Genomic DNA, 15,321 nt, shown 5'->3' with positions numbered 1-15,321 from the left:
AAGTAGCCATCAGATGTTGGGTACATTGTGGTCATAAAGGGATGGACATGGTCAGCAACAATACTCAGGTAGGCTGTGGCGTTGCAACGATGCTCAATTGGTACCAAGGGGCCCAAAGAGTGCCAAGAAAATATTCCCCACACCATGACTCCACCACCACCAGCCTGAACCGTTGATACAAGGCAGGATGGATCCATGCTTTCATGTTGTTGACCCCAAATTCTGACCCTACCATCCGAATGTCACAGCAGAAATCGAGACTCATCAGACCAGGCAATGTTTTTCCAATCTTCTACTGTCCAATTTCGATGAGCTTGTGCAAATTGTAGCCTCAGTTTCCTTTTCTTAGCTGAAAGGAGTGGCACCCGGTGTGGTCTTCTGCTGCTGTAGCCCATCTGTCTCAAAGTTCGACGTACTGTGCGTTCAGAGATGCTCTTCTGCCTACCTTGGTTGTAACGGGTGGTGATTTGAGTCACTGTTGCCTTTCTATCAGCTCGAACCAGTCTGCCCATTCTCCTCTGACCTCTGGCATCAACAAGGCATTTCCGCCCACAGAACTGACGCTCACTGGATGTTTTTTCTTTTTCAGACCATTCTCTGTAAACCCTAGAGATGGTTGTGCGTGAAAATCCCAGTAGATCAGCAGTTTCTGAAATACTCAGACCAGCCCTTCTGGCACCAACAACCATGCCACGTTCAAAGGCACTCAAATCACCTTTCTTCCCCATACTGATGCTCGGTTTGAACTGCAGGAGATTGTCTTGACCATGTCTACATGCCTAAATGCACTGAGTTGCTGCCATGTGATTGGCTGATTAGAAATTAAGTGTTAACGAGCAGTTGGACAGGTGTACTTAATAAAGTGGCCGGTGAGTGTATATTAGTATAGTATATTCCTCTATAATATTAATCTTCTTATTAGGGTATAGAGATAACTGATGTATGAGATTGTTCTGCCAATAATGCATATGATCAGTTATAATGAAAGACTGTGGAGTTTGCTGGCTCTTAGTAGTTTAGTCTGTGTTTTGTCTATTATACACTGGTTATAGGATTTGTAAGCTCTGGCCCTCATTCATATTCTTTCATAACTGATTGTTCAAATGTAGCCAAAAACCTGTAAAGTGCAGCAGAAAATGATGGTGTTATATAAATAAAGATTTATTGTTAATAGCAAAGGCACAGAGACTGTACAGAGAGTGAGGAGCAACAGTCTTTCTGGCTATTATGTGATGGGTAATCTTTTTGTTTAGGACCTATTCTCTCCGCAGTCTGTAGCTCTAGTTTGCAAAGTTCTCTGTGCTGGTGGGTGGAGATCTAGCTGCTGTGACTCACTGCTCCCCCTACCTTCTGCATACAGCTTTTATGTACCGTATTTTTCGGCCTATAAGGCGCACTGGAGTATAAGGCTCACCTCTAATAAATGCCTGCTAAGACATCTAGGTTCATATACAAGGCGCACTGGAGTATAAGGCACAGGATCAAATGCAGTACCTAAAAATGACCTGTGCACAGTTCAAGCCAGCTACACTTCCCGGGAAACTTGTCTTCAGCGTGTCAGAGAGCTCCGATCTCAGAGGTATGGGCTGCTGGGGGTTAATGCAGGGTGATGCAGCAGGGGTTAAGCGGTCTCCCTCTGCCCCTTCTCCTTCCCTCCTCAGCCAGAGTGTTATTCCTGTGGGGTTCCCTGTGGCTCCTTCTCTTTCCCCTGTTACAGGGCTGGCAGGTATGGGGGATTTCTTACTGATGATTATGATGATTGCCTAGTGGTCGGCACTATGGCAGCTCCGGTCTCTCCGTGCTAGGGGAGGGCAGGATGGGCACAATGTTAGTTGTGGTGCCAGGGCACTTCAGGAGCTAGGGACCCTGTATACTGTGTGGGAAGGTGCAGGACATTTCTGGGGATGGAGCTATTAAACACTGGTAAATGTACAGAACATCTTGTCTGTAGTACATTTCTGTATAAGTTCATATATAGGCCGAAAAATACGGTAATACAATGCATCAGTGAGTTATATCCATTTAAGAATTCAACAGATAAAGTTTAAAAAAAATTGGGAGTAAAGAAGGGAGGGTGACAAGTAAATGGACAAGGAAGCGCTTTCCTCTGATATGATATATGGTATTACAAGGATTCTTGTATTCTCTTTTCCAATTTATTTATGCAAATTTTGCTACAATGTCACTTGCCATTTACATCCATAATTTACAAACATGAAACGATTGTTTTTGCTTTTCTTTTTTATATAGTATACTAAGACACTGGTCCCCTTTCATCATTAAAAGGAACCTGTCACCACCAGTACGTCTCCTGGAGGTGTTTTTAGCATATTTTTAGGTTGCAGCATTCAACTTTTATTCTTTTGTACCATGCAGTCAGGCAGTAAAGAAACTCTGCCTCCTGCAGTCAGGCAACCCCGCCTCCTGCAGCCAGTTTGCTCTGGACACTCCAAGCATCTAGAGTTCCAGCCCTGTCTCCTGATTGCGACTTCATTTTCTGGCTATTTGGAGATCTCGTGCATGCACAGTGCGCCTGTGATCTCAAAACCATCACTGATCGTACTGCCTCAGCTTCAAAGTTGCACTGCGCATGCGCCACTTTGCATTCTAGAAGTTGAGCAATATCTCCAGATAGCGGGAGAATTATTTCACAATAAGGAGGCAGATGCATGGAGTGGACAGAGCAAACTGACTGCATGGTTACCTGAATGCATCCTACAAAAGAAAAAAAGTTGATTTAGCATTTATTCTTCAACCTAGAAATATGCACACAAAAAAAACAAAAAACATACAGATTACAGAAGAAGGTTTGTGGGCTTGGGAAGGTTGGTGTGGTGACAGGTTCTAGCATCAAACTCAACCATGATAAACAGGGGCACTTACTCATAGACCCAGGCACCATGACTGTGCTAATCTTCAGACATCTTTCACTTGTGTGCAAGGAGGGAGGTGCCAAGGGAGCAGGTGGAAGGTTGAAAAACGCTCCTGCACAGTGTAACAACCAGTGAAGCTACAGCATGGAAGGGTTTGCCAACACCCCCAAGAAGATTACCACAGTCATAGTGCCTGGATCTATGACTAAGTGGTTTATCATGAGTGATTTTTGTAAATTTCTTTTAAGAAATCTTTGTGAGTTGTGTGAAGAACATGCCTTCTTTACAATGTAACATACTTACTGGCTACAAGTCTCCTTCCATCTGATAGAATCATTTCCCCACTTTCTACCAAGGTCTTCAGAATACATGTCACATTAGTAGGGGCTTTGTCTGCCTCATCAATAACCAGGATATGACCCTTCTTCACAGCTTTAACCTAAACAAAAAAAAATAAAAGTAAAAATACATTTCTTTAGTTTATACTTATTGAATACAGGCGGTCCCCTACTTAAGGACACCCGACTTACAGACAACTCATAGTTACAGACAGGCCCCTCTGACCTCTGGTGACCTTTCTGGATGCTTTACTATAGTCCCAGACTGTAATGATCAGCTGTAAGGTGTCTGTAATGAAGCTTTATTGATAATCCTTGGTCTCATTACAGCAAAAAATGTTTAAACTCCAATTGTCACTAGGGCCCAAATTTTTTTTTGTCTGGATCTACAATTATAAAATATACAGTTTCGACTTACATACAAATTCAACTTAAGAACAAACCTTCAGACCCTATCTTGTATGTAACCCGGGGACTGCCTGTATATTGAATTCTACGGTAGGATTATAGTATGTACAAAATATAGTAAATTGCTGTGCGTAAACAGCAATTTACTATATTTTGTACGTGGAAGGGTTTGTTGACCCTTTTTTGCCTCAAAATCTTAAAAAAAATATTTAAATTTGATCTCTTCAGAAATTTTCTTCTTTGAAATAACAAATAAAAGTATGAAAGCTGGGGGAAATTTACAAAAACTATTTGATAAAGGAGTTCAGTAGCCAAAAGGATTTTTTAAAAAAAACAACACTTCTAACATCTTCTCAAACTGATTCGGTCATACATTACGCTGAATACTTCAGAAATAGTGGGAAAATTGCAGGACACCTACCAGGGGAGAATCTTCATATACTATAATCCCCTCCTTCACAGATGGCTGCAGCGTCAGGCTCTGCACAGTTGTGTCCCTGAAAAGCAAATGTAATCATAAACATCAAATATGATCTTCACATCAGTAATCATCTGGATTCTTCAACATAAATACTACCTTAGAATGAAAATATTTTCATACAATTTAGTTTAATTTAATTAAAGTATTAGTTTACAATAGATTCTGGTAAATGATCGAATTTTCACGTGTTTCCTTTTTTCAGGCCACTTGTACATAACTGAGTTTCTTCCGGTAACTCAGCATGTCAAGTTCAGTTAAGCTGTTTTATGCTTGGTCCACGAAATCCAGGACCAGGAAATCTTAAATGGAGGACCCGTGTTTGGAGGACCCGTGGCCCGGCCCTAGGACACTTGCACCCATTTGGATAATACACAGAGGGTGCTGCTTGATCTTTCCGTTTATAAATAAAAGATAGAAATCTGCCTGGGTATGCAAGCTGAATTCTCCAATGTAGTTAATGGAATTGTGTAGGGCTAGGCTCTTACCACAACAGTATATATTGGTATAAGAACAAGTAGGAATGGTACAGCACCAGAATGTGGATTCAAATGGAATTAGAACGTGTAAAACAGAAGAAGGAGGGGCACTACATAAAAACCTTTTCATGAATATATCCGTTAGTGTTTTCAGCATGCAACATGCTAATATGAGGCATCAAACATGGAAATAACAAAAATGGTGTTCTTAGCTCAAAAAACGTCCATATAGGTGCAACAAACAATCCGGAAGAAGGAAGAATAGAGCTGGCACTCACCGATAAAAGTTAATTCTTTATTCCAGAATTTTAAAATACATCATTGCGGGAGGGAACAAGACTGCAGGAGACTAGCAAAAGGCGACGGTCCGTTATGCGCTACACTAGCGCTTAATCCTGCCGCCCGCAACAATGTATTTTAAAGTTCTGGAATAAAGAATGCACTTTGATCGGTGAGTGCCAGAATTAGAACGTGTACCTTTCATTTCTTCTTAGAAAACAGGATTTAGCACCTGATTGGTTACTCATGAGACCCAACATCCTCGGCTGAAGCACACTGTTTCTCATTCACCAGTGTCCATACAACTACTCAAGGATTAATTCAGACACAAATTAGTCCTGAAGATCAGACATGCATAGCCTTTTCTGGTGTGTGGGCTACCCTGACATTCAGTAGTTAACTACTCCCAAGTAGCCAGAAACAAATTATCTTATATGCTCTTATAGTCCTTTCTAAATTGCCATGATAAAAGAGCCCAAATATACTAAAATATCTAAAGATGATGATTTAGCACATAATAAGCACCCAGGAAAAACACTGAAAATGCTCAATATCTCAACCGCTGGGCCTTGAGGAACTAGTGTTAAAGGGGTTGTCCCATTTCAGCAAATTGATGTTATTGTTTGTATTATAAAAAGTTATACAACTTTACAATATACTGTCTGTATCAATTCCTTGCGGTTTTCTAAATCTCTGCTTGCTGTCCTTCGTTAGTATCACAGAGAGTAATCAGAGCCGTGTGTTATAACGAGCCGTGCATCTGTGTGACCATGGTCAGATTTCTCTCCACTGGAAGTAAACCTAGAAGTCTTCTATAGAATAACAGCAAGCAGAGATCTAGAAAACCGTGAGGAATGGATACATAAAGTGTATTAGAAAGTTGTATAACTTTTTTATAATGCAAACAATAAGATTAATTTGCTGAAATGGGAATGCCCCTTTAACTAGGTGTTGAGGGCTCTTTTACCTATTTAAAGATAGTAGAGTGGCAATTGCTAGGCCAGGAATGATGTGGAAGCATAGCAGATATGTCTCGTACTTCTCCATTCCTAGGCCATTCTTCTAAATTCCAATCCAGCCCGTTAGTAATATAATTTTCTGATATGTAGAAGCTATCCGAAGTAACAACATAATTTTGAGCATTGTGGGAACAAATAGTTCGGGGGGGGGGGGGGGGGGAGGGTCTTATAAATATTAATATTATAAATCCTATAAATCTCTTATAAAAGTAAAAGGAACATAAAGCTTTCCAGGAATATAGAGCAATATAACGACTTATCAGTGACTTCCATTGGGTATCTTTTGCACAATTTTAAGCAATGTGTAAAATGTAATTCCTTCTGTGGTTGATTTTCAGCAATGTGTATAATGTATTTCCTTCTGTGGTTCCTTCTGAGTGCGTCCTGTTTCCAATCTATTTCTCGGCATGTTGTTCAATAAACAGATGGGGAGCGATCGTACACAGCATTTTAGGTTTTAATTCCAAAGAGACTCTTGCCCATCTGTATTTATATTTGACATTCAATTTAAGAATGTCGGAATACAGACTTGGCTGTCTGCATGTTAAATCTGTTACAGAAATAACAACATGACTGCTCTGTGCTGACGTCCAGCAAGGAAAAGTAAATCTGAATGTTTTATTATGTAATCTCTAATAAATATTTTTGATGTTTTATACCAGAGGTTTGCAGTGTAACAACCTCTTCCCTTCTGAACATTCCAATCCGCAAAGGCTGAAAATAACCTATTACACAGTGTAAGTCAAGGACTCAGATTAAACACAAGATAGAAATATCTCATAGTTTACAAGATTCCAAGGACTGTTTAAAGACATGGATTGGTCAAATAAGTATAACTATTACGCAGCGCTGCACAGAGCTTGTCCCCAATGGGGCTCATAATCTAATCAACCTACCAGTATGTTTTTTGGAGTGTGGGAGGAAACCGGAGGACCCGGAGGAAACCCACGCAAACACGGAGAGAACATACAAACCTGGGTGGGATTTGAACCCAGGAGCCCAGCTCTGCAATGCAGAAGCGCTACTCACTCAGCCACCGTGCCGCCCACCTTGGTGTACCAGATCCCGATACGCAGAGTAAGTGAAGACAGCATTGTGTAGGTAGCTGTAAAGCTTTCCAGACACAACTTTATATTTTCTAGAAATTTTTCGACTGTTATCTTCATACCCTGGGGTTTTAGCAGTATCTTCTGATGTACCTGTGTTCTTCTTTTTCTATGGTAGATGTCAATCACCAGCACAGAATGAAGAAAACAGGTGCACCAGCAGTCATAGTCCTAGTGTACTGTAAAAATTGTAGATTATTCCGAAACCCAGTTTGTTTTATGTTTGACATTGAGATTTTCATTTATACTTTAACCAGGTACATACATACAATAAAGTAAGCAGTGCTACTGTCCTCTCCTTGACTAATGAGTTTAATAGTCTATTACCTGTTTTTATATTTGCATTTATGAAATATTCTATAATAAAGTAATGACTTGTTGCTTGGGCTAATTTGTTGTTACTTATTAACTACCATGCAAGGCTGAGTTGCACAACCTACAGAGCTTCGTGTTGTGGCCTCCAGGTGGGGTACAGTACTGGGGCCTATCGGCGCCCCTGCATGCCACTAGCCAGTTATTTACAAGTACTTCCTGCTGCATAGGCTCTTCAGGGAAGCTGATTCCCCTGGAGACATACTTTGGCTGCACTGCAAGCCTTGTAAAACTCCCTGTATAGTTCTGTGTGCTGGACCTGGCTGCAGTGTGAGATCCTCCTGGGGAAGAAAAGTATATCTCCATATGTTGCTGGCTGCTTTATTGTGATCTTTGCCACCCCACACCTTCCTCCATCCTCATGCATTATGGTCAGTTCTGGTGGGGGAATCTCCTGTATAGTCAGCTCTGGTGGGGGAATCTCCTGTATAGTCAGCTCTGGTTGGGGAATCTCCTGTATAGTCAGCGCTGGTGGGGGAGTCTCCTGTATAGTCAGTTCTGGTAAGAGAATCTCCTGTATAGTCAGCTCTGGTTGGGGAATCTCCTGTATAGTCAGCTCTGGTTGGGGAATCTCCTGTATAGTCAGCTCTGGTGGGGGAGTCTCCTGTATAGTCAGCGCTGGTAAGGGAGTCTCCTGTATAGTCAGCGCTGGTGGGGGAGTCTCCTGTATAGTCAGCTCTGGGGTAGTGGGGTCTCCTTTAATTATCAGCTCAAGGGGGAAGGTTTCCTGTGTAGTCAGATCTGGGGGAATGCGAGTCTCCTGTATATATATATATATATATATATATATATATATATATATATATATATATATATTATATATCTGCTCTGGGGCTATGTAGTATTAAACTAATATAAATACCAAAAGACCAGATATATAGAATAATTTGCAAAGCCTGAATATAATAGAATTGAATAACTATAGATAGACTACGTAGAGCATATCATAAGCGCTTAAAAGGATCAACAATCAAATTAGATCCAAAATATCAAGTTTTATTGAGTACAAGAAGACAATATTATAAACACTATATACACAAATATAAACACTAGGACTTAAACACCCATTTAAACATAATCAACACAGATAGTGAAAACATTGGTGATCCTGGTCTTGTATACAGTCACGGACGGTGTATATATATATATATATATATATATATATATATATATATATATATATATATATATATATAGTCAGTATAATCCCAATAGAAAGCACATTAATGGCCGGTTCATACAAGATTCCATAACAACATAAAGTGCAAGTGCAAATACATATTTAAAATTCATACCGACCACACTGCGTATTATACTTTAATGTAATATGCAGTCTGGTCGTTATGATTTATGCAGGACCAGGACACAAATGTTTTCACCATCTGTGTTGATTATGTTTTTTTTTAAATGGTTGTTTTGAAGTCCTAGTGTTTATGATATTGTCTTCTTCTCTCTCTCTTATCTCTAGTATTAAACGTCTGCTCTGGGTTGTCTCCTATATTATACTTCTCCTCTGTGGGTTTCCTGTATTATACATCTTCTCTGGTATTATAGTTACCATATATACTCGAGTATAAGCCTAGTTTTTCAGCTCAAAAAATGTGCTGAAAACCCAAACTCGGCTTATACTCGAGTAAAAAAAATAGGTTTTGCCAGGTTTTTGTGGTAAAATTAGGGGCCTCGGCTTACACTCGAGTATATACGGTATACTAAATTTGATTATACTTGTGAGGTGATTTAGGAGTTGGTAGACTTTTTCTTAAAGAAGAGAATATCTTGCCATGAAAATTCTGTGAAAACTGGTTTTTATTTGCTTATAAGCAGCCATGTAGTCATGGAGGTGGTCCTGTCAGTGTCAATCACTGTGAGGTCCCACTCCTAGAATAGATGACTGTGACTATCCCATAACTAAATGCTGCTAATTGTAACAAGAAAAAAGCATAAACAAATAAATGAGACGTTATCATGAATTTCTTACTACCAAACAATGTACTCGAGCTGTAGAACAAGATGCCTGTAGCTTGATCGGTCTTTTCATAGTGACAGATTTGTTATAAGCTTACGGACCGTTGCACAAGACCGAATATATTTGTGGTTGTATGCTATCAGTACTGTACCGTTTCTGTAGCATACAGCCACATTCATTTCTATGGGCAATACGTCCATCCATATTAATAGACGTGTTGCATACCGTAACCTACCCCTACAGTCGACAGGAAAAATATAGAGCTTGTTTTATCTTCTCCAATACATACAGTCGTGCTGCACTCCTCCCTATGGAGAGAAGAGGGGTAAGCGGGAACCCTCCTCTCTCAAGCCGCAGCTGTATGCTCGCCCACACAAACATATGTTCGTGTGAAAGGAGCCTAAAAATGAGAACTCAAGTTAACCTTATTCCTCATACACTTATAGTTGGCCATACAAATAAGATTAATGTTAGGTGAACATGAAGGTCAACTAATGTGTTTGGGTGTGTCCCAAATCGCCCCAAATTATTGTGCAGGGCCATATAAATCCCTAGCGATTTCTATCCCAGGCTATTAGCTATGCCTTTAGCCGCCAGCATGCATACACATTAAAAGGGCAAGGGGTATTTACCATATATGCTAAACTCCATCATGCTTAAACTTTGTGTTTGTTTGCTACTTATGAAGATTCTGTACTTACCGTATATACTCGAGTATAAGCCAACCCAAGTATAAGCCGAGGCCCCTAATTTTACCGCAAAAACTTGGTAAAACCTAGATTTTTTTAACCCGAGTATAAGCCGAGTTTGGGTTTTCAGCACATTTTTTGTGCTGAAAAACTAGGCTTATACTCGAGTATGTATGTATGTATGTATAAAGAAGCCAGTAACCTGGTGCTGCCAAAACCGGTTACCGGTAATTTATTAATATTGGCACTTAAAGTCCTGTAAACTCATTACTTGACCAAATGAAATTTCTTTCTTGTGTTCTCCAATCTGTAGGCTACTAGTTTTATTTGCTACAGAAAAGTGTAGACATGTACAGAATTATGCAGATCTTTGTGGATGAGGGTGATTTGTATGAACTGAATTCGGAAGGTGATTGGTATAAAGTGCAGTTTCTGACAAAGAGTGGAGTCATCTGTGAAGTGACAGGATTGCAAGATGAGTCTGGCTGCTTTGTTAAGAACAGATTTTTAGCTACAGAAATCACTTTGAGAGTGAATCAGAGCGACAATAAGGGTTTTATTGCTTTCCAGGGTTAAAAAAGGGGGGATTCTAGAAATATTTGAGGTGCATTTGCCAAGAGCGTCCAAGTGATTGTATGGAAGGCACAAACCTAGAGGCCGGAGTCCAGCACAACCACAAGACAGCGGGCTTGCTGCCTCATTGTAATGGTGATACCACCAATGGAAATGGAGATGCCAGGGTTTGATCAGATAGTGGATGTTGGAAAGTCCAGAAGTTCAGGTAGATAGAGGACATGATGTTAAAGATGATATTCAATTATTATTTTGAATAACTGCAATATACTAACTTGATTAAGGTGCTTAAAAACTTAAAAAAAATCTCTATTACTGTAGTGTAAAGAGGAACTAAACATAGTTTATATGTTAAAAAAAACTAATGCAAACTGCTAAATGAATGCAAAGAAAACATTGCTCAGATTCTGGCAATATTTTTAGTATTTTGTATCCACATCTGACTTCTTGTTAGTTCCAGGATGCAGCTTTGTCAGAACATATAAAGGGTTATATATATTAATGGACTTGTTACATAACTCAAAGATAATGATGGCTTTGCATAGCTGCACAAGAAAGCAAGAAGAAACAATGCTTGTTATAATAAATTAGGTCACATGATCAGTAGAAGCTTCAAAATATGTGGATTATTCAGAATACAGAAAGTATTATCTGCCTATACAAGCTGTAGAAATGGAAAGCTTCACCTTCACCGAATATTTCTAAAATAAGTATTATAGGTAGATATTGAACTAGATATCAACACCTCCAACAACTTAACTCTTTACATCTTTTAATAGGTGTGGCTCTGTTATATATATAAAAAAAAAATAAAAACAATTTAGCAAATGTGTTTTTGTATAGTCCCCACTCTTCCAGAGTAATCCCTGTAATTGTTTTCAAATCTCTGCTGTCATATGGGTGGAGTCAAGCTGTTTATTCTAGCCCAAGTCCTGTGAGTAAAGAGTCTAATTAGCATAATTAGTCATAGGCTGGATCAGACAGCCTGTCTCCACCCAAACTACATATTTGCAATGTTCCTCAATAGCTGCAATGCACACCTAAACTGGGCCTCGCTCTCCCTTCCCCCCACCTGCATCCCCACCTGCATCCCACGCCTACCTCAGTCACCTGAATATGTCAACCCTTTCCTGGTCCATCCGGGTTTCGTTTTTGGTTTCCTTCTTTCTGCTTCCTAGTGTTATATGTGTGTATGAATGTTAAAGCAACGGATTCCCTTTATAGCTCCTCATCTTTACTCGGCGGAGTCCTCAGTGTGCTGTAATCTATGAGGTGCCATTCTATTTGCATATTGCACCAGGTGAGCTTAGCGATGCTTATACCGCTCCCATCCTTATATTCTCGCTGTCACACTGCTTCTATTTGCTGATAGGGTATAATGTTGGGACACTTGAGTACAGCTTGGATTCGGGCTACCTCTAACTTATACAGGCAGTCCCCGGGTAACGTACAATATAGGGTCTGTAGGTTTGCTCTTAAGTTGAATTTGTATGTAAGTCGGAACTGTATTTTTTATAATTGAAACCCCAGCCAAAATTTTTTTGGTGTCTGTGACAATTGTATTTTAAAAATGTTGGGTTGTCATAAGAACCAGGATTAACAATAAAGCTTTTTACAGACACCTGTGATAACTGTTACAGCTGTTAATTGTAGCCTAGAACTAAAGTACAGTAAATTACCAACATCCAGAGGTCCGTTTGTAACTGTGGGTCATCTGTAAGTCGGGTGTTCTTAAGTGGGGGACCACCTGCATATTGTAGAGCCCTTTAAAGTTCATAAGGCCTATATACATAATGTATAAAGTCTTTGCCCAGATGTGCTCCTTGCTTCAAAATTCCCGCTGAATGTCACTGTACACGAAATATACATGTATGGATCCACGATTTGGATAATTTTCTATCCCCCCCCCCCCCCCCGTTTATTAATTCTTGTTCTATTGTTTGATTACTGTATGTAACCATTACCTTTTGAAAACCTAAATAAAATTGTTAGAACATAAAATCTATGCTGAATAGGTGGCGGACACACCACATATCACTGCTTGGTCAGGTGGCAGCGGTCACAATTACCTGGCTTACTAAAGTGTTATATTATTTTCAAACTTTGCCGGTGAAGGTGCCTCATAGCGAGCTGAAGCGCTTACAGGGAGCTATTTTTACCTTTATCTCGGATAATAGATGTCACAGAAGGCTAAAGTCATGATTACCCCCAAAGCCCGGGGAGGCTTGTCAGTTCCAGATGTGGTTCACTGCTACTGGGCACCTTAACTGTGCTACCTGCCACACTGGATGGTCTCAGCGGCCTACATTAAATGGGTGGAAAATGAAAAGTTGTGGATAGCACCAACCCAGCCTAACTTGTATCTGTGGGGGCCTGACACCCCTATGCCCTCCTTTGTGTTATTGGGCCCTACTCTTTCAGTGTGGCAGGTGTGTAAGAAATGCTTTAATATATCCTCTTACTGTTCCCCTATGGCAGTGGTGGCGAACCTATGGCACGGGTGCCAGAGGTGGCACTCGGAGCCATTTCTGTGGGCACTCAGACCATCACTTCAGGATATATTTCACCATGTAGAACCAAATCCTGCAGTCCCAGGCAACTTAAGAGATACTGTTTTAAAGCGACATTTCATTCACTGTTTGTAACTGTGGGAAAAGTGAGAGGCTGTTGACAGAACTGCAATGTCTTCGGAGATCCTCCTGCTGGACCCACCATTCTCCTTCTACAGAGAGATCCCAGAAAGAAGCTACAATGAGAGTCTGCATTTGCCCTTCTTTCAACTGTATTGGTGGCCTCAGAGGGTTGATACAATTGAAAATTGAGGAAGAACAGGTAGCAATAAGTTACTGCTTAAAATGCCATGTTGGCACTTCACAGTAAATAAGTGGATTTTAGTTGTAGCTTGGGCACTTGGTCTGTAAAAGGTTCGCCATCACTGCCCTATGGTATCAGTCCTATTTAACCCTAGCATACCTTTAAGCCTAAAGGCGCCTATGATGCAAAATTCCAACTGACGGATATGGTCGATCCCCTTGCGTTAAAACTGTGGCAGTATCAATACCTCCAACTGTAACACAACTTGCCCGGAGATGTATGGTACCAGTATTGACAGGTAAGGAATTACATTGTGGGGACTGATATAAACACATTAGAATCATAGGTTACTATTGTGATTGTACATTTGTATTCAAGTCTAATATGCATCTCACTCTGAAGTTACAAACAATTTCCAGCACTAGTTTTGTGTCACATGTCAATGAAGGCTATGGTGCAGAGCCGTCTTTTCAAATAAACAACCCTAGCACCTTAAAACGACACATTAATTAAAGGTAATTGCTGTAAAAACACATTAGGGCTATTTATAAATGGTCTTATTTTATTACTGAATTAACTAGATTTGGTAATGATGCTCCTGTCACAGAGAATAACATCGACATATCAAGTAAAAATACAATTTGCTTAGAGGGTGACCTGTGGAAGGATAACAAGCTTATTTACTTATTTAATTTACAAAGATCTGGAAATAACAAATTACAAGGATTCTATAAAAAAACAGATGTCTCCAACAGCAGGTGACATCTGTTGGTGACACGGGCTGAGTTCTCTCAATACACAGCAGCTGTATAACACAACTGACACCTGCCTCTAACTGCTGCTGTCAGAGCTCATAAAGGCTATGAAAGATCAGGAGTAAAATTTAAATATACTTCAATACAGTAGTAGTGCAGTATATTGTATGAGTGATCAGACCCCCCCCCCCCCCCCCAGGGATGAAGGACCCTAGGGGCCCTGAAATAATAGTAAAAAAAAAAGGTAACAAAAAAGTATAAAAACTGTAAACGGTTAAATCACCCCCTTTTCCCTACAACACATATTAAAAACCATAAATAAACAGTAAAAATCCTAAACAAGATAGGTATCGCCACATTCCAAAATGCCGTTAAAAAAAAAGTTTTTTCCCGCTATGAACACCGCAACGAAAAAATGACCCCTTTTGCCATTTTTCCATCCGTAAATATTTGAGTAAAAAATTATCAAATAGGTCCCAAATTGATAGAAATGAAACCGTCGGCAAGCCCCACAAAAAATTATACCTTACACAGGTGAATATAGCAAAGTATAACAAAGTTAGGCAGAATGGCAATTTTTTTTTTGTACAAAATATTTACATTTTCACTAATTCAGTAAAACATAACAAATGATATATTAGTTTGGTATCTCTGTGATCATACCAACCCAAAGAATAAAGAGGAGGTGTCATATGGAGCGTACAGTGAAAGACGTAAAAAGACAGTCCATGTCTATTGTTTTACCCCTTAACCCTTGGGCCTATTTTAGCCTTTAGGACGCCGTCACTATAAGTGCTTATAGCTTTGGAACGCTATGAGATATCCGGGGGATTTTGAGATTGTTTTCTCGTGACACATTGTACTTAAATTTAGTTTAAAAGTTTGGATGATATCTTTTGTGTTTAGTTATGAAAAAAAACTAAATTTGTTTAAAATTTTGAAAAATTCTTTATTTTCAAAGTTTTAAATTCTCTACCTCTGATGCAGTAAGTCATAGCACCCGAATAACTTACAATTCATAACCTACATTTCATAAATGTATGCTATATGCTCGCATGGTTTTTTAACACATATTTTACTAGAATGTTATGAGGCTCAGAATTTGGGTGACATTTTTAAAATTTTTTGGAAAATCAGCAAAACCTGTATTTAGATGGATCTGCTCAACTTTT

At 39.6% G+C, this 15,321-nt stretch overlaps 1 protein-coding gene across 1 annotated transcript in view; it reads right to left on the bottom strand.

Annotated features, from left to right (window-relative positions):
• The window catches only part of VWA8 (von Willebrand factor A domain containing 8), a 209,711-nt gene that overhangs the window by 107,210 nt on the left and 87,180 nt on the right, over positions 1-15,321 (bottom strand). The window contains exons 23-24 of the mRNA XM_072135279.1: positions 4,041-4,116; positions 3,177-3,312 (exon numbers count right to left, since the gene is read on the bottom strand). Of these exons, the coding sequence (XP_071991380.1) occupies positions 3,177-3,312; positions 4,041-4,116 (212 nt within the window). The remainder of the gene's footprint in view (positions 1-3,176; positions 3,313-4,040; positions 4,117-15,321) is intronic.

The sequence above is a fragment of the Engystomops pustulosus genome, chromosome 2, assembly GCF_040894005.1.
Source record: "Engystomops pustulosus chromosome 2, aEngPut4.maternal, whole genome shotgun sequence".
NCBI lineage: Eukaryota > Metazoa > Chordata > Amphibia > Anura > Leptodactylidae > Engystomops > Engystomops pustulosus.
The sequence above is the reverse complement of the archived record's forward strand: the minus strand, read 5'-3'. Positions and strand labels throughout refer to the sequence as shown.